Source organism: Rhinopithecus bieti, unplaced genomic scaffold (assembly GCF_001698545.2).
Source record: "Rhinopithecus bieti isolate Rb0 unplaced genomic scaffold, ASM169854v2 scaffold_2254, whole genome shotgun sequence".
NCBI lineage: Eukaryota > Metazoa > Chordata > Mammalia > Primates > Cercopithecidae > Rhinopithecus > Rhinopithecus bieti.
In genome coordinates, this window is record NW_016803982.1 from 818,448 (window position 1) to 836,832 (window position 18,385).

General features: G+C 37.7%; 1 protein-coding gene and 1 long non-coding RNA gene across 8 annotated transcripts in view; one reads left to right on the forward strand and one right to left on the reverse strand.

Annotated features, from left to right (window-relative positions):
- Positions 1 to 2,562, reverse strand: part of LOC108521740 (uncharacterized) — a 6,614-nt gene extending 4,052 nt beyond the window's left edge. The window contains exon 1 of the long non-coding RNA XR_001883269.1: positions 2,488 to 2,562. This is a non-coding gene — a long non-coding RNA (uncharacterized LOC108521740). The remainder of the gene's footprint in view (positions 1 to 2,487) is intronic.
- The window catches only part of FGF14 (fibroblast growth factor 14), a 726,201-nt gene that overhangs the window by 32,860 nt on the left and 674,956 nt on the right, over positions 1 to 18,385 (forward strand). Inside the window, exon 1 of one of the 7 annotated variants that reach the window (XM_017861648.1) lies at positions 2,662 to 2,782. The exons of 5 other annotated variants lie outside the window; for them this stretch is intronic. In XM_017861648.1, the coding sequence (XP_017717137.1) occupies positions 2,757 to 2,782 (26 nt within the window). In that variant the 5' untranslated portion in view covers positions 2,662 to 2,756. Of the gene's footprint in view, positions 1 to 2,661; positions 2,783 to 18,385 lie in introns of those variants that run through there. One more of the 7 variants, XM_017861676.1, reaches the window with a different exon arrangement.

The window sequence follows — 18,385 nt, forward strand, 5'->3', positions numbered from 1 at the left end:
AAAAAAAAAAAAAAAAAAAAAAAAAAAAAAAAAAAAAAAATTTGTTCTGTTTGATAGTTAAAGAATTCAATGCTGGATAAGTCTGAGATAGACCAAATTGTTGACTTTGAATTCATAGTTTTAGCTTTGTCGCTCAGCGTTAAAATCATAAAACCTGCAACAAAGAAGCAACAAGCAGTGATGCTTTATATGTAAGGACTTTCTTGTTCCAAGAAATGTATCCCTTGATATACAACACAATGTACTATTTAAATGTAACATAAATTATATATTCCTATGCATTATTTTCTGTTTATATATATTTTATACTAAAAAAATGCTATTTGTGAGTTGAGTTTTACATGGATGTATTAAGGGAAGCACACCAGTTGATGAGGTCTTGTGTGAGGTCTTTAAACACACCCAGACTCTAAGGCGGCAATGAATAACCTTGAACAGGTAAGGAGCCAGGTGGCCCTAGCGTAGGGAGAAAGTGCGACATGGTAACATCCCTTTGGATAATGTCTGCAGCCAGATCCTGTGTCACCATGACTCAGCATCACACAGATACTGATTGCACAGCACAAGGAACACACAGGAAGCAAAGCTGGTCTGTCACATGGCAATTAGTTTGAGACACCACACCTGTATTCCTACCACGCATGTCATTACCCCATATCTTTGGCTACCACAGAGGAAAGCAGAATGGATCTGGGCAATTTATTGTCTTACTTTTACTGAGGAGAGGGAGAGCAGGAGAATGCATGCTATTCCACTTTTTCTGTGCTGCAGTGGGCATGTTGGTCATTGCTGGGAGCCCTTCAGTGAAGGAAAGTTACAGAACACCAGAAAGTGTCAGGAGCTTCTATGTGGCTGAAAAACCACATTCCATGGACATCAGCAAGTGTTCTAGTGTTAGGCTGTGACTTAGGCGTGTAACTGGGCCAACGATTCCAGTTTTGCATGGAAAAAGCACACATGATTAGTTTTTCGATGAGGAAGTAGACAAGTTGTACTAATCTGTTGACTGAGAGCTTATAATATACTCATGATGAAATCTCTCTGGAGCAAGTCCTGTGAAACAGTGTAATGACTTGGTACAGGATGGCTGGATTTGCTTTAAAAAAATTCTTATTCATGTTTATTTAGGTCCAAAGGATCCATTATACTTCAACTTTGTATGCTATTAAATTTAGAGATGACACAAGTCAGTACACATTTTACATAGTTCTTTTGGTGGGACTGATAGAAAAGCCCTGATAGAATAAGGTGGCATTTATGGGCCTTTAATATCAACATTACAGAAGAAGGGGAATTGCATTTTCTTTATATGTAAGAAAATAATGACTAGAGTAATTCTGAAATGAAATCATGGCATTATTGTCAGGATTGGTAAATCTTTTTACTTAAGCTATTATCATTTCTGTCATGCAGCTGCATTTAATGTCTTAAGTAGGCAACATGATATTTTCACAGGAATTATCAAATAAACTCAGTATGTTAGCTTCCCAGGGACTTGGAAGCTTTGAATATAGAGGAGGAGAAGGTCCGATGAGGGGAAAAGACCTTCTGAACCCCTGTGGTCATAATTCCAGGGAAAGAAGGAGAAGAAACTTAAATATTTGTTAACTCCTTACTGTCTGTTAAGATTTTTAATGTATTTTATTCCCTTTAATTTTGAAAGCAATTCTGTGAGTTGAATATTATTTCCATTTTTTTGCTAATGAGAAAACAAGCTCCTCAGAGAAGGTGAACAGAAACTGACATATTAAAACCCCTATCATGTAGGTACTATGTAGGAAGTTAAGATGTATTTTCTCATTTAATTATCAAAATAAGTATCATTTTATGAACATGAATTAAAATAGGCTAGATTATACTTTGGTAACAATTAGACCCCAAATTTCAGTGGCCTAATAATATAAAGGTTTATTTTTCGCTCACACAAAGTTGACTTGGATGTCAGGGGACTTCCCAAGCCAGTTCCTCCTGTGGTTCCTTGGCATTTGAGGCCAAGGGAAGGGAAGTAGCACCATGATGCGGTCACACTCCCTGGAATGAGGACTGCTTGCTTGTTGCCGCAGGGAAAAGTGACAGGAGAAGACTGCATGGGTTCTTAAGGCCTCAGCCTGGAACTTACGCACGTCCTCTTCCCTCTTAGCCCATTGTCCGGGGTCTAGTCACATAGACTCACCACACAGTGGGCAGGTTGGGAATCGCGAGGGAGAAGATGGATAGCATGACCCCAACTGGGTCTGCCACGGCACTGTCACCCCCATTTTAAAAATGAGAAGACTGAAGTTCAGAGAGGTTAGATTATGTTCTTTGATCACTTCCTTGGTGATCTGTAGACTTAGTTCCTGAAACTAGATCTCTCTCAGTCCAAAGAATCTGTTTTTTTGCCCTCTACTCCATCTCACCCCACACACACTCTGAGTAATTTGGTGGTTTGGAGTTAGGTATGGATCTGTGGTCACCAGCCTTCAAGATGGCTCCTGTCATCCTCACCTCCTGGGATTCATGCCCTTGTCGTTCCCTCCGTCAGTGAATAGGGCTGACCTGTGTAACCAGTGTGGTATTGCAGAAGAGACAGTGTGACTTCTGGGACTAGGTCATAAAAGACGGTGGTGTTTTCATGTGTCAGTGCTCTCTGTTGGATCACTTGCTCTGGGGAAAGCCAGCTGCCATCAGGTGGGGACACTAGAGCAGCCCCAGGGAGCCCCCATGTGGCAAGGAACTGAGACCTGCTGCCAACACCCAGGACCAATTTGCCATCCATGAGAGTGGGCCATCTCGGAAGTGGGTGAGTCAACCCAGGTCAGCCTTCAGATGGCTGAACCTAGGCTAACATCTTGACAGCAAACTCATGAGAGACCCTGGGCTAGAACCACTCAACTAAGCTGCTCCCAAATAATTCTTGACCCACAGACATTGTGTGAGGTGATAAATGCTTACTGCCATTTTAAGAAGCTAAGTTTTGGGGTAATTTATTATGTGGCAATAGATAACAATATAAACATTTTTGGATTATTTCTTTGTGTTTTTCCCGCAACTCTGAGACAATTCCTACTTTTAATGGTGAGTTTTAAAGTCAGCTAAATGAGAAAGTAATTGCCACACAATGTTATTAAATTTTAGCTGAATACATCTTATTATTTACTTTAATCTTGTAGTTCTAGGCAAGCTCTGTGTGAAGGTCTGTACTAAAAAATGATATACTCTGATCTAGTTCAGCAGGGAGAATTTTTAAGGTTTACTTTCCATCAAATGTGTATTTTTCCGTTTTAAGATATTACCTGCTTGAGATTATTTTATAGTTTAAATTACATCGTGAAGTTTTGAGAAAGAACAAGCCAAGTACATTTTTATTAAGATTTTGCTGTCAGGAGGAAGACAGAATCTAGAAGTAACTGCTTGCTTTTTTTGCAAGGAGGTTGTCAGTGTTTCAGTCAGTGCTTGCTGCTGAGGCAGGAGAGAATAATTGTGTAATGAGGGGCTTCCGCAGTGCCGGACAGGAAGCCACCATGTGAGCACCACGTCCATGTGCAGGTCGCAGGCTTCATTATGTCCTGAATACCATGTCTCAGCATTTCATGTGAGTAGTCTTAGATTATTCATCAAAGAACAGGTTATGTTTACAAATATAATGATTTTAAGGAATATTATAATTCAGCATCTTGACCACTGGTACTGGTACAACATGTTATAATATACTGTGCATTTAAGTTTTTAAATCACACATGATTTACTCTTTAATGTTGTACAATCTTTCTGAGATTATCTTTAAGCTGGGGAATCTTGTGTTTCCCAGGGTACCAGGAGGGGAATGCTGGGTACGAGTCAGTAGTCTATGAACTCCAGTGAAAGGCAGCAGGATACAGTTTCTATTTGATTTAACATTCTCTTAATATCACTGTTTTAATAACCTTGTGTTGGGTGAGATAAAATTTTCTTAATGAAAACCTTTTCACTAACCGTTGATGCCCATTTGCCCCCTACCCCCATTAACAAACACTTCCCATATATACACTCTGAACTTTCTATCTTAGCTTACTTTTTGACAGTTGGGCAAATGACAGTGGAGAGAACATTGTTTAGATCAAACAACGTATTATTGTTGGAAATATGGCTGTCTCATAGAAATATAGCCAATTCAGGGTAATAGTGACTATATATTATATTCACACATACACATTTTGTAGGTCTACATATACAAAAATATAGACACATATAACTATATATAAAAAAACTGTAACTGTAATTATAACTACACACACACACACACACACACACACACACACACACACACACAAACAGGTTGGAAGTAGGAGATCCCCAAGGAAGTGGAGACTGAAATTCAGACGTGGGGACCTTAGCAAGGTGAGTCAGACAGTGAGAACTGATGAGAGATTCCCTGAAGGAACATCTAACAGATTTTAGTGGACGAAGCAAAACAAAGAATCAAAGATAATGCAAAAGTTTCTAATGAAAAGTCATACTTTAACAAGCATGGGGAAATATAATTACAAACTTTTGATATACATAATAATTTTTATGAGTAGAATCCAGAGAGGTGGCTGCAGCAGGAATTACTGTCACCATTTTGTAAATGAAGAAACTGGCTCAAAGAATTTTAATTGATTTTTTTTAAGGTTTCATAGTTAGTCGAGGATAAAGCCAAAATTGGAATCTGGGGGTTTTGACTTCAGATCTTTCTATTTCCATGGATTCCTCAACTGGAGGTCTGGGCGTGGCCCTCTAGGATCCATGCTGTGCTATCCTGTCATGCATAGGCTGTGTGTGTCTGTGGATTTTTCCGGTTAGAGGACCCAGACTTTGAGATTCTCAAAGGGGCTGTGACTCGATAGAGCTTAAGAACTTTGTTTCTCCCTAGTGACTGCCTGGCTCAAGGGACCAAAAGGATGATGAAATGAGAGGGATGGTCCTGCTGAATCATTAGATCATGGAAAAGTACATTCCCACAATGGAGAGACCTAGTTGTGTCAAGAGTCCTGATTGCGGGACAGAAAAGAGCAAGAGTGTTGGAAGTTAGGTAAATTTTTAAGGGAAAAATCTTACTTGGGGCTAGGCTAACTCTGCATCCCACTGAGGAAAACAGGTCGGACTGAACAGTTTAGGCCACATGGATGTTATGACTAAGCAATAGTTTCGCAGCTCGCCCATGTGCATGTGCTTTCCAGTTTTTTGGACATTTCTCCCATAGACAGTTGTTCTTGTGCTCTGTTGCATGCTGATGCTCAACTGCAGAGGAAACGAATGGAGAAGTTCAGAGAGACAGTGGTTTCTGACCACTGGCTGCGGTGCTGTGGATGGTGCCAGTGAAGGGTGGATGCCTTTTGTTGAAAACTCGCTTAGACTTTGTCATCAGGGTGTCTCTGCCATTTTGTAATCTAAAGTCAGATCTGTTTACACTTCATAAGTATTGTTGGGTTTACTTGGCAATATATAGAAATGTCTATTGAGAAGTTCTTCAATTGCCATAATTTGTTTTTTCTCAAGTGTAGTAAATAGGAAATATTCTTAAGCATGAAATAGTGAAGAGCTAAAGTGGGAGGGCTGGAATTTGAAACTGCCTGAACAAACTCAGTCTCTAGAAGAACTCCACTACTGTTGGAATTACTGTGAATATGTGAGCAACCTTCTAAGGCTGAATTGAGTCCACCATGAGGTTGTGGCTTGTTATACTAATTTCAAAACCATGACAACAAATCGGCATGAAAGTAGTGTCATGCTAAAGCATCCTGGTTGCCTTAAACCTCAAACATGGTGCCCAGAAACATATTTTACAGCACAACTGCTTTTGATCATTTGAGTGTTCACTAAGGAAATCATTGCATTGCATTAATACAGATGTGCACGTTTCTCCTGTTGAAATTGACTTAAAAAGTTTAGTGCAAAATCCAGTGGCACTTACAGCATCTTCCTTATAATAAAAAAGTAGCAATAACACAATTTCCTTCAGATCCACAACCACGTACCTGGGTATCCAAATGATCTAAAATTGTTAGCTTAGCTCTGTCTCCATCTCAGGTGCAAACAAGGAAGCTGAAAATGTGTTTTGGGGTTAAGATATTCAAATGCAACAAAATAATAGTCAAGACCTTTCTTCAGGAAAAGATCCGTTGAAAGACACTTGACAGGATCCTGCAGGACATTGAGTTCCATTCCCCTGAAAAATGGAGATATCTCTCTGTTTAATGTTAGACATGAAGGTAAAGAATCTTGCCTATACATTTGTGGAAGCAGATAGAGAAGAAATCAATCAAACTATTCAGAGTGGCAACAGGACAAATAAAGAGCTCCCGACAGCGGTCACAGGCAGATGATGGAGACATCACATTAGAGAATTAAAGAATAATATATTTTCTCCTGTTCAAGAAATGCCTTTTTTTCCCCTTGTGGCATAATAATAATAAACATTAATCTTAATGGCAGAATCCTGCTATGGGAAAAGAGCCTTTTCTAACAGAATGCAGTGGCGGTGTACTGGAACACATAGTGTTCTAATTGAGCATGTACCACGCCTACATTTTTAGAGCACTTTACAGTTTACAAAGCTCTTTTAACACTTCTTATCTCATCCAAATAGGCTGGAGTCCTATTTCTGATTTCCCAGTTGACCATGTGAAATACAAAAACTTGCTCAACCTCTCCCAGAATCACTTTCTTTTCCTTGCAAAATGAGGAAATTAATGCCATCCCAAATGAATATTTTCTTTCTAAATCAGTGAATGAGAGTATGTTTTCTCTATAAATAAATTAGCAACTCTAATAACTGGAGGTCACAATGAACTGATCTAAATGTTAAGTCGATTAACCATTCAATTTGAATTTTGGAGTGTGTTAATTTTAACTGTGATTGGTGCAAAATTACTGTACATTTCGATTTCTTTGTTATTTATTTTTCTTTCAGATGTATATCTCTCTTAAAACAATAAATTTTATTATACTTCCTGTTACTGCAATGAAATATTATTAAAGTCAAGTCAGTTTTTATGCCTTAATGGTTTAATATTTTTAACATGCTCACTATTTTTAATGAGTTTTTACCTATAGAAAGTAAATCATTCTCTTTTTCAACACTTCAATAAAGTCATCTTTTCCATGTGAATTTAATTAACATGTAAGTTTTCCCTTCATAATATGATTAGAAAAGATAATTCAGTATTTTTTTAATCTGATTTTGAAAATTTTACCCTGCAAAATTGTTATTTAAAATTTGAGTTTTTTTCTATACTTGTATGGACTTTAGAAATGAATATCAAAATAAAATCCTTTTTCTTTCTTCTTTAGGCATTGGATAAAATAGTAGTGTGGGGACCATGGGTTCTGTTCTCACTAAACTCATAATTTTTATGAGAAAGAGAGACACAGATTTATTGAATAAAATCTGTGCTGTGTCAACGAAGTGCTATTATACATAGAGGTAAACAGCTGATTTTGCCTGCAGGCAAGATTAACTTCCCCCATATCATTCTGTTCATATTGCACTTATCCTGTTGATAAGGTATTATAATGAGTAAAGTTTCCATCTCCTCTGCTAAATATTTAACCTCTTAGAGCAGAAGCACTTTTATTTATCTCAATATCTCTATTCCTTATCTTGAATTATGCTCATTAAACATTTACTGAATTCAGTTTGGTGGAGAGAAGTTAGAAGAGCCCATAGAGGAGATAACATTTAGTAAATGAGATAATACTCGACATAGGCTTGAATAATAATGAGCCAGAAAAAGGATCAAATAGGGGTGAGGAGGAAAGTACAGTCCTAGCAAAATCATGAGGGAATGAAAGCTTGTAAAGTATTTGGAAAAGGGTGACCTAGTGGTAGGGAGTGGCTAGAAATGGAGATGAAACGGTTTGACCCAGGCCATATTTATAAGGGCCTGGACTATCATGGCAATGAATTTAGAGTCTTCTGGAACAAACAGATCACATCAGTGTCTGGCAGTAGTGAGGACACTGCCAGCAGCAGTGGCCCCAGAAAGAAGGGCACGACAATACTTCAAATAAGAAGATGAAGTCCTGAACCAAGGCAGTGGCCGTGGAAATGGAGAAGAGGACATGATACCAGGAGACAATGAAGACTGAAGGAGACTGGGCCACTGACACCATGAAACCACCATGTCAGCCCTAGACTGCTTTTCACGTCCACACTGTTATTTGAGAGATAAAAAAAAAAAAAGTCCTATCTTGTTCAAGCAAAGGCTATTAGGTTCTCTGTTATGTCAGTTAAAATCGTAACCTAATGAATACAAGGAAGACATCCAATGGGTTCAGTTTGGAAGATGTGAAATCTGAAGTTGTTTTAAGGGTCTAGAATTCAAAATAGTGTTCAAAGGTAAAGATAAAATTTTGGAAACGAATCCCACATGAATTCATAGCTGAAACCATGGAACTGAAGAACAACAGCATTTACAGGGAAGGCAAATGAGGGAGTGGCAAACGGTGCAGGAAACACTCAGGGAAAACAGAAGAGCATTTCTGGAAGTGGATTCTGTTACAAATTCCTGTAGTACTGTCCTGGAGGTGTGCTACGAAAGAAAATTCACAGCCAATACACAGCGTGACTGGAGTCTGAGGCCTAAAATCCCCATGGCCAGTCTACATCTCAGGCACCAGTTCCTAAGACATTTTGGCACCCGAATGCTTTCAACATTTTGGGCATCAGGCTTTGATGCCAGGTTAACTTCCGTTCTTCTCCATGCTGTCTTTTCCAACGTGATGCCCTTCAGGTGAACAATATTCTGCCTGTTCTTGGCTCACCTCCTCTCCTGGACCACAGACAAATCCAGGTGAAGAGTGCTGAGCCTCTGACGTGCTGTTGATGGTGACATTTGCTTTTCTTTGAAACCGCTCTGATTTGATGGTCTGTCTTGAAATGAGATGCTCAAAAAAGAGCATATCAATTAATATTGCTGTGTTATATAACTTTTAAATTTACGATCAAGACACTGAGATACTATTTGCTTAGTAATTTCTGTTTGGAGATCTTAAGACACACTCTTGTTTTTTTAAAGTTCTCCAATTTAGACAAGGATATAATTTCACTGGGAGATATTTTAGAATTACCTTCAAATGAAACAGCAATCTAATCCCTTCTTTGCTTTGTAATTTATGGCCTTCTTTGCTTTGCAATTTGTGGCTCGTATGTTTGTGTGTGTGTGTGTGTGCGCGCGCACACATGTATGTGTACTGTCCAGCGTTTAGAATGGAGTATACAGTGGGAACTGTATACTTGGTTAAGACATGAGAATATAAGAACTGTATTCTGACTGAGGGTAAAAGTCCATCTAAGAAGAAGTGTTCTCAGACAGGTGTGAATGGTTAGTTGGACCGTCTGGTAATTTTCCTCCTTGAAATTGACTTCAAAAGGTTTGTACTCTTCTCGCTAATTTTTCCCAACTTACTATGGAGGTATTACCTGTGATTTATGTAAACTCTAATTGAGAGTTTGTGTTTTCATCTTGTACTGCCTCTTAAGGGTAATCATTTTACCAAGTAACTAGTACTGCATGGGATACTATTTTATTTGTCTCAAAATTATTTCCTTAATTTTTAATGGACACAGGCAAGCTCTCTCATTTCTTTTTAACCTGCTCTTCCTCATCCATGACAGGGAAAATTTTCAATCATGATGCTGCCATCTAGATCAACATGCTTGGGTTTATTTACCTTTGAGCAGATGTAAGTAGCACACATTTTGGGGCAAGTAATTTAATTATTTTGTAGGCTAGTTTTCAAATATGTAGACTGTTCCCAACAAGATCATTTGGAAATTGTATGTTGTGCCATGGTTTTAAAATCACCACAAGTTGACAAAAGGCATGCTCTTGATCCTTCTTCACATGAGGATTTTGCACATAGCATATGTGCAAAATATAGTGACTTTAAGTAGTATTAATTATTGCTTAATAAAAGTGAAGTTAGAATGGCTGAAGGGGCAAATGAGTAATGAATCCATATTTTTATGTGTTATAGCTACTTCTGATATTTATAGCTCTCTAGCTTTGTTTAAAATACATCATCATATTTTTTTGGTTGAAATTATATTTTTATTCAAAATCCAGTATACTCATTCTATGTTGTTCTATATACTATAACTATATCTATAACTTCTGCTATTTTTAGAGCTTGGAAAAAAATTGTAAACACAGCAAATTATTTTCCCCTTGGATTTTTTTTTTTTTTTTAACATAAACTTGATTTTGGTTGATTTCTCTTCTAAACCACTATAGTAGTTTTCCAATGGGATCATGTTGAGATTTTCAGAAAGTTAACATATAACATATAACGGAAGTGAATTCTCTTTTTCCTACTCTACTTAATGCAGATTTTCACTTAATAAGAGAATTTCACTGAGCTATGAAGGGCTAAAAATGAAGTTTTAATTTGGAACAGCAGCTTGTAACTTTAACTAAACCACTGTACATTTTCAGATGTACTGTTACCAGTTTTCAAATTCATCATATTATTTTTCCTCAGGGAAACCGAATGGTGGAAGAGCTGCCTTTTAGCTGGTGTCACACAGAAAGAAATGCAAAAGTGAAAACTAGCAAGATGTATAGGAATTCAGATTTCCATGGTATTTTGATTAAATCATCAAAATGCAGCCAGAAATTTATATACTAAAAATTATAATATGGAAAGAAATATTAAGGTGCAACAATAGTGTATATGCTTGTTTGTTGTATGTGAATCACATATTTTTAATTTAATGTAATTTTAAGTTCTGGGATACATGTGCAGGATATGCAGGTTTATTACATAGGTAAATGTGTGCCATGGTGGTTTGCTGCATCTATCAACCCATCACCTAAGTATTAAGCCTAGGATGCATTAGCTATTTATCTCGATGATCTCCTTCCCGCCACCCCCACTGACAGGTCCCAGTGTGTGTTGTTCCCTTCCCTGTGCCAATGTGTTCTCATTGTTCAGCTCCCACTTATAAGTGAGAACATGCAGTGTTTGGTTTTCTGTTTCTGCTTTAGTTTGCTGAGGATAGTGGCTTCCAGCTCCATCCATGTTCCTGCAAAGGACATGATCTCATTCCTTTCTATGGCTGCATACTATTCCATGGTATATATGTACCACATTGTCTTTATCTGGTTTATCATTGATGGACATTTGGGTAGATTCCATGTCTTCGCTATTGTGAATAGTGGTGATGCACATTTTCCTTGCGGCTGGCATGTATCAGATGATTATAAATCTTATCAGAATCTGACTAATGAAGATTTTTCTAGGGTTTAACTCCATTCATTATAGAGTTACTCAGATGATCATTTAAAACATTTGAAAAAGAAAATTTTATTGTCTGCATCCTTTTCAATATCTTCATTATTTTAATTTTGTTAAGAAACGTATTTTGTGGTCCATGCAGAGAATGGTTTTGTGTCAGGGAAGTAAAAACAAATACACAGTATATTGTGTTTTCAGGTGGAGAACAGGTCAGAATACACACACACAGATACACACACACACACGTACATGATACTACTTGTAGATTAACTGATGACCTCAAATCATAAAGTGAACTGGGACTTAACAGCTTGTGCAGTCTTCACTGCACTCTCGACCTTTGCTAGTTTATTGGAACCAAACTGTTTTCAATCCCCCTAGCAAGACAGTATGTAGTTACAAGCCTGTAAGTTAGGGAACCTCATAAATTCACTGGAATGTATTGGAATATAAAATCTTTATAACTGTGATGGTGTCAATGTCTACTAAGTACAAACACTAATTAAAAATGGCCCTCAGTGAAGGTCACAGACAGTGATGGTAAATTACTTGTTTCATATAATTAATGTATTCCTGAAAATATATACATGAAACACATTTTTGTTAATGATTCACATTTCAACTGTTTATGTGCAATCATTATTTACAGGACACCAAAGGTTTAAAAAATTGTGTTCTCTGATAATTTTCAAAGGTAAATACCTTTAATATAAAGTTAAAGATTTTTAAATATAAAGTTCAAGATTTTGCCCATCAAAAATAAGATTTTCCTGATATGAGGTCAAATTGGAAATGACTCTGGTCGAAATAGAAATAATTGGATTGCTTTTGGTGAAAAATCTTCCCCTTCTGATATCTGTGTCCATACGATTGTTAGGTGTGTAACTGCTGGTATAATTCCTGTATATCTACAGATATGTACATTTTGCTATAGAGGACAGTAAGCTAGACCTTGAGGGCTATTGTGTGAATGTGGCTATTCTGAGACATTTGTAAAGTGAGTATAATCAGTGAACCCATTTTCAGTGATAACACCTTGCCCACCAGACAAGAACACTAGCAAAAAGTGACATTTATTGAACACATGATCATCCAGGCACCATTCTAAACACTTCATCTATACTAACTCATTGAAACCCCACACTGTCCCTATTATTACTGTCCACATTTTACAGGCTGTGGAATGAAACACAGAGAAATTACTTCATTTGCTCAAAGTCCCCTAGCTAATAGCTGGTGGGTTTAGGCAGTCTGACTGCAGAACATACTGTTTTAACAGCTACATTGAGTTGCCTTTTAACAGAGAATAAGAACTCCAGAATTAAATTAAAATATTTAATATTATTTCTGGACTTTGGCTACTGCTATTGGTAGAACTTCTATGTATCCTGACGGGTATATTGTCAGTGCCCTCATACACTCTCCCGGAGGAGACCTCTGGGCCCCACTTCAGAAACTCTAGAGTGTGCATGCAGGTGTGTGGTTCCTTCCTCCTGGAGGAGATCTTGCATGGTACACTGTACCGTGAAGGACCATGAGGGACGTAAGATATGTGATGTACATCCTACAGCCTCGAGATGTGCAACCTGGTGTCCCTGATGGAATGTGAGGAGTTTACCATGATTAAGAGCTCAGATGCTTTCATTAAAAAAAAAAAAAACATTATAATGGAAGTAGCCTGTGTTAGAATCAAACAGCTCAGGTTTTATGATTTAGAATGTACACTGGGCCCTGCTTCTCCACCACTTCCTAGCGATAGTCTCTTTTAACAGTGTGAAATGGAACTTTCCAGATATTTAAGAAGTATCAGATGTGAATATCTCTGTGTGTGTGTGTGTGTGTATATATATATATATATTATATATGCATTTTATAGATTAAAATCATACTTTACATGTTGTTCTGACATTTTGTTTTTACTTAATAAATTAAAATTATCTTCCAGTCTCAGAAGTCCATGTCAGTATATTGGGAATTAGCTCATTTTAAAAACAGCTGCTGGGTATTCCAGAATATAATTCTATGTAGTATAAATAATAATGCCATTAAAAGTAATCAAATAATTTATGTAACCAATGCCCTACTATTGGAAATTAGGTTGTGTCCCAGTGGTGTGATTCAATGGGACAGTAAACAATGGGACTTGGACATTGAGGGTAGAGAGGCACAATCTTGCCCTCAGGCATTGGTGCATTCCTGCCTCTTAGACCATCAGATCCTTATCTAGCACATTTTCAAGGTTTTTCATTAATAATAATGACAGATTTTAGGTAACATACAACTTTTTGGTGGGGAACCTTAATGTACTCTATGTGGTTGATTGACTTATGAACCTTCACTATATTTTGTCAGGCAAGAGGTAGGCATTAACTTTCTGAATCCTATATTTTTAAAGCAATTACAAATGTTTCACACCTGAAGTTCTAGATTTATGTGTAATTGCTTCAGAGTTATCCTTATCTTGCAAAGAACTCTTCAGTGTTGTGTAAAGTTGCATGGTTGGGTTTTAAAAAGTTTTGCTCTTAGTAAGGACCAAAGAATTGTACTAAGGAAGAAGTGATGTTTTCTGGGTCTGGCTTTACATTCAACTGAGATGTTTTACGTGCTTATCAGCAAGTAATCATTTAAGTCTCCTTCTTTGACCTTTGTTAAAATGTTCATCTCTTTCTCTTTCTCCAATTCTCCACTTAAAAATCTGTTATGACCTAACATTAGTAGTGAAACTATTTTGTGAAAAGTTCTGAAAATAATAATTGTGAGCAAGTGACTTCTAAATGGCAATTAAATTGATGTCTGGGAGAGACGAGGACATTGTGCTAACTCAACTGCTACTCTCTCTGTGCAAAGTCACATGAGGTTTTAATAGCATAGGTTGTTACCTGAGATGGAAAAAAACTTAGGCTTGAATTAGTCCTAAGATAATCTATAATTGCATTATTTTGTTGAATTGTTACGAGTAGTTTCCATAATTTTTAGAAAAATTAATCCAAGGAAGAATTATTTTAAATATATTCACATACATTATGTTCAAAATATTCTGCACAAGGTTTTCAGAGTATGAAGATACAAACTACGGTGGAGACTCAAGTTGTAATTTTTTAACAATTTGAGTAGAGTTACTCAAAATTCTGTTCCTTCTACAGAATATTTCATGCTTGTATGAATTCATGGGAGGGGCAGATTGTGTTATTTGGAGTAACAATTTCACACACCTTGTGTCATACGAGATGGGGAGTTTAGACTGTCCTAAGGCAAACATTCCCATGTGTCAAAGCTGCAAACTTCCAGCCAGCACCATATACTTAACTTTCCAGGAATCACCTTCTGGAGGAGGCCTCAGTAATACAGCAATACCTTGTTAGTCTGGACGTATCTCACTGACTCATTCTTTGGAATGTGTCACCAGCATCTGGGCAACTTTAGATGGAGGCCTTCAGTATTGTGAGTGCAGGGATACTTGTGAAATATAATGGTTGTGCAAATTTCATTGAACAGTAGTTAATGTGACCTACAAAGCCTAATACATTTGTTTTTTGTCATGATCTGTGTAAGCCCATGCTTTATTGGAATCTGTGTTAGAAAACATGTCAGTCTATTATTCCATTATTGTTACAGCATTTTGCTACTTCCATCATTCATCCCTCACTCAACGAACATTCATTGGGTACCTTTTAAGTAATAGGTATTAGATACAAAAATACAGAGGTGAAAAGATACCTTTTCCCTCAAGGCTGTCACAAAGGCAAATAGTTCGATGACAGTGTGAAACGGGCTACGAAATATGTAAGAATATGGGTCTTGATTGCACAAAGAAGGGTATGACGAGCTGCAGCTGAGATGTTAGGGGAGGTCAAGGAGGTTTTTACAAATAACGTAACTCAAGCTAGGTCTTGAGGGCTGAACAGATTTTACCAAATAAATAGGAAGGAAAATATTTTCTCTCCAAAGAGAGAATAAGCACAGAGGTGTGTATTTAACACATTCTATAAAGGGAAGTGCAAATGATTCTTTCAACAATATTGATGAAGTTGTGAATCAAAAGTATCTGAGATAGGACTCAATCAATTTATTTTGCCAAGGTTAAAGACACACCCATGACACAGCCTCAGGAGATAAAAAAGCTACATACTTCCCTCACAATTTGCCTACAAGGAAATCCTTTGTGGGCCTCAAGATGATGACATGTGCCCAATGTGGCTGGGGTACAGCTTGGTTTTTTATCTTTTAGGGAGACATGAGACATCAGTCAATATGTGTAAGATGTAGATTGGTTTGGTCTGGAAAGGCGAGACAACTTGCAGTGGGTAGGAGGCTTTCAGGTCATAGATTGGTAAGAGACAAACAGTGGCATTCTTTTGAGTCTTTGATCAGCCTTTCACTGAATACAGAATTTACATGTGAGAAAGGGGGTAGAGGAAGAGTCACTTTTGTCTTAGTCTGACACAGTGAATCTACATTTTTATATAAACAGTAGGTGAGAAGAAGCAATCAGATATGCATTTGCCTTAGATGAGCAGAGGGATGACTTTGAGTTCTGTCCTTTGTCCCGCACCTGTGAAGGTAAGCTATCAATTTACATTGCCAGGGTGAAATCAACAGAACTCTTTTAAGGTAAAGATCTTGAGTACCAAAAGGAATTTCCTTGTGGGAAAATTGTGAGGGAGGTATGTAGCTTTTTTAATCTTTGTAGTTATTTAGGAATAAAATGGGAGGCAGCTTTGCCTGAGCAAGTTCCCAGCTTGACATTTCCCTTTGGCTTAGTGATTTTGGGGTCCTGAGATTTATTTTCCTTTCAAAAAGTGTATACACCAGACATGGTGAATGTAGGGTCAGGGTGGGAAGCTACCAGAAGGGAACCTAGAGAAGAAATGAGAATGAAGTCAAAGTAGGCTTCCCCTAACTATCAAAATGAACTTAGAAGAGCCTGATGGTGGAAGTGGAAGCCACAGAAGGATTTTAAATAGGAGACTAATACAGTTAGGAAAAACACTCTGCAGGGTGCAGGATAGATTTGAGGGGTCGAGAGTGTAGGATGGGAAGAGTGAATGAAGAGACTGTTGCAATCAGTAGTCTTAAGTGGGAGGTAGCGAGGTCCAGGAAGTGAGGATGGGTTGAAGCGATCCTTCTACTTTGCAAGAAGGCAGAGTGTGGGAGTACTGGGGACTGATTCAATTTGAGAGGACTGTAGGTGTGAAAAGGAAGCTTGAATTACAGCATGATTGTTCCAGGAGGCACCTGAGGAGGGACTTCCATGGAGAAGATAATGCTTTTAGCTTAGGACACTGTGGTAAAGCTTTTCAGAAGGCAGTTGGGTGTATCTATGTCAGAAGCTTAGAAGAGGTGCCTAGGTTGGGGACACAGCTTTGGGATGATTACATTGAGCTGGTATTGAAGCTACAGGGGTTGATGAGATCACCAAGTATTTTAGATGAGAAGACAAGAAATGATACACAGAACTTTGAATGACACCAATAGCGAAGACTTGGATGGTGAAGGGGAGCTGGCAAAGAGATTGAGAGAATGCACAGCAAGACAGAAAAACAAGAAGTCTATTAGCAAACTGAATGTATTTTCTTTATGCCTCACTGCTTTCATGACTGTGTCTAATATTTTCCATGAGTCCAATATACATTTTTACTAGGTATATTGCTTTTATTTTTAGATATAATGGTTTTCAATTCCTTGTGACTTGACACTGGACTCCAATTATTATAGACAAGACACTTTGGAATTTAAACTATATGCATTCACATAGTGTTTATAAAGGGTGAAAGTAAATCTAAACTCTTGATTCAAGACTCTTTCAGGATAGCAGAGATGCACCATGGGAAGGGGAAGAGGAGTGAGAATTAGAGCAATCTATTATAAGGGAGGATATTTTGAGAGGAGAACTTTTCTCTCCTAAAGACAAATTGTTTTCTTGCTAACTGTATCTCAACATCTTAAAAGAATCCCTAGTTTATGTAATTGCTGATGGCTAATGATAGACTTGTCCTGGTGTATGAGTAAATGTAGATAAGGTTTATGAGCCAGTTATTAAAACAACTTGTCTCCTTAGTGGCTAAAATTCCCCACCACCATGTTTTCCTCAAGGAGTCATCCAATCCTGTTGTTTTCTGTGGAACCCTATAGCTATTCTGTAGGTATTTCAATTTTCAAACGAATGTTGAAGGTGTGTATGTGTGTGTGTAAAGATATATTGTGGTTGTTTGGATATTTTATAATGGTGAAATCTATAAACTTACAGCTTTCAGTACATTTCAAAGGCTCAATAATAAACCATAATGTTTGACAGCTTCCCAGCCATATTCATATAATATGAGGTGTATCTCCTTTAACCAAAAAAGCTGCATTTTAAACATTTGCTTGTAGTTAGGTTGCAGAACACTTTTCCCCTCATGGAAATATGTCGTAAGTGGGGCTTGCATTCAAGCCCTGCTTACTGTGGTTGTTTGAAATATGTTCAGAAATTCTTTGACAAAACCTTCAAATGGTAGAGCTAATTCCTCTCCTTTCAGCATGGGCTGGATTTGGTGACTTACTTCTAACGAATAGAATAAAAAAGCAGAGGCAACTGAATGTGGCTTCAGAGACTAGATGACAAAAGGCACCTTGGCTCTCTTTTCTCCCTTTCTCCTGGATCCCTCGCCCTGGGGCCAGGCAGCTGTCACATCCTGAGGATGCTCAGGCAGCCTGTGGAAAGGCCCCCATGGTGAGGAACGGAGGTCTCTGACCAAACGCCATGTGAAGACTCCAGCTTGGAAGTGGACCTGCCAGTTCCTGTCAAGCCTTGAGAAGACTGCAGGCCTGGTGATAACCTCACTGCCTAGAACCACCCAGCTAAGACGCTCTGCATTTCTGACCCACAGCAACTGTCAGATAATACATCTTTGTTGTCTTAAGCCACTGAATTTTGCGGTAACTAGTTACCCATAACTAATACACCCACGAAACCCTGTTTAATTCAATTTGAATACTCTCTGAAGATTTCCAACAAAAAACTATTAAAATATAATTTCAGACAAAGGAGACACTGTGAACCTGAATAAATAATGTAATTTGAAGATATGTTTGAGGGGAAAGAAAGCACATTTAATTAGAGAAAGATGAGGAAGAATTTTTTTTTTTTTTGTTTACTGTTTTG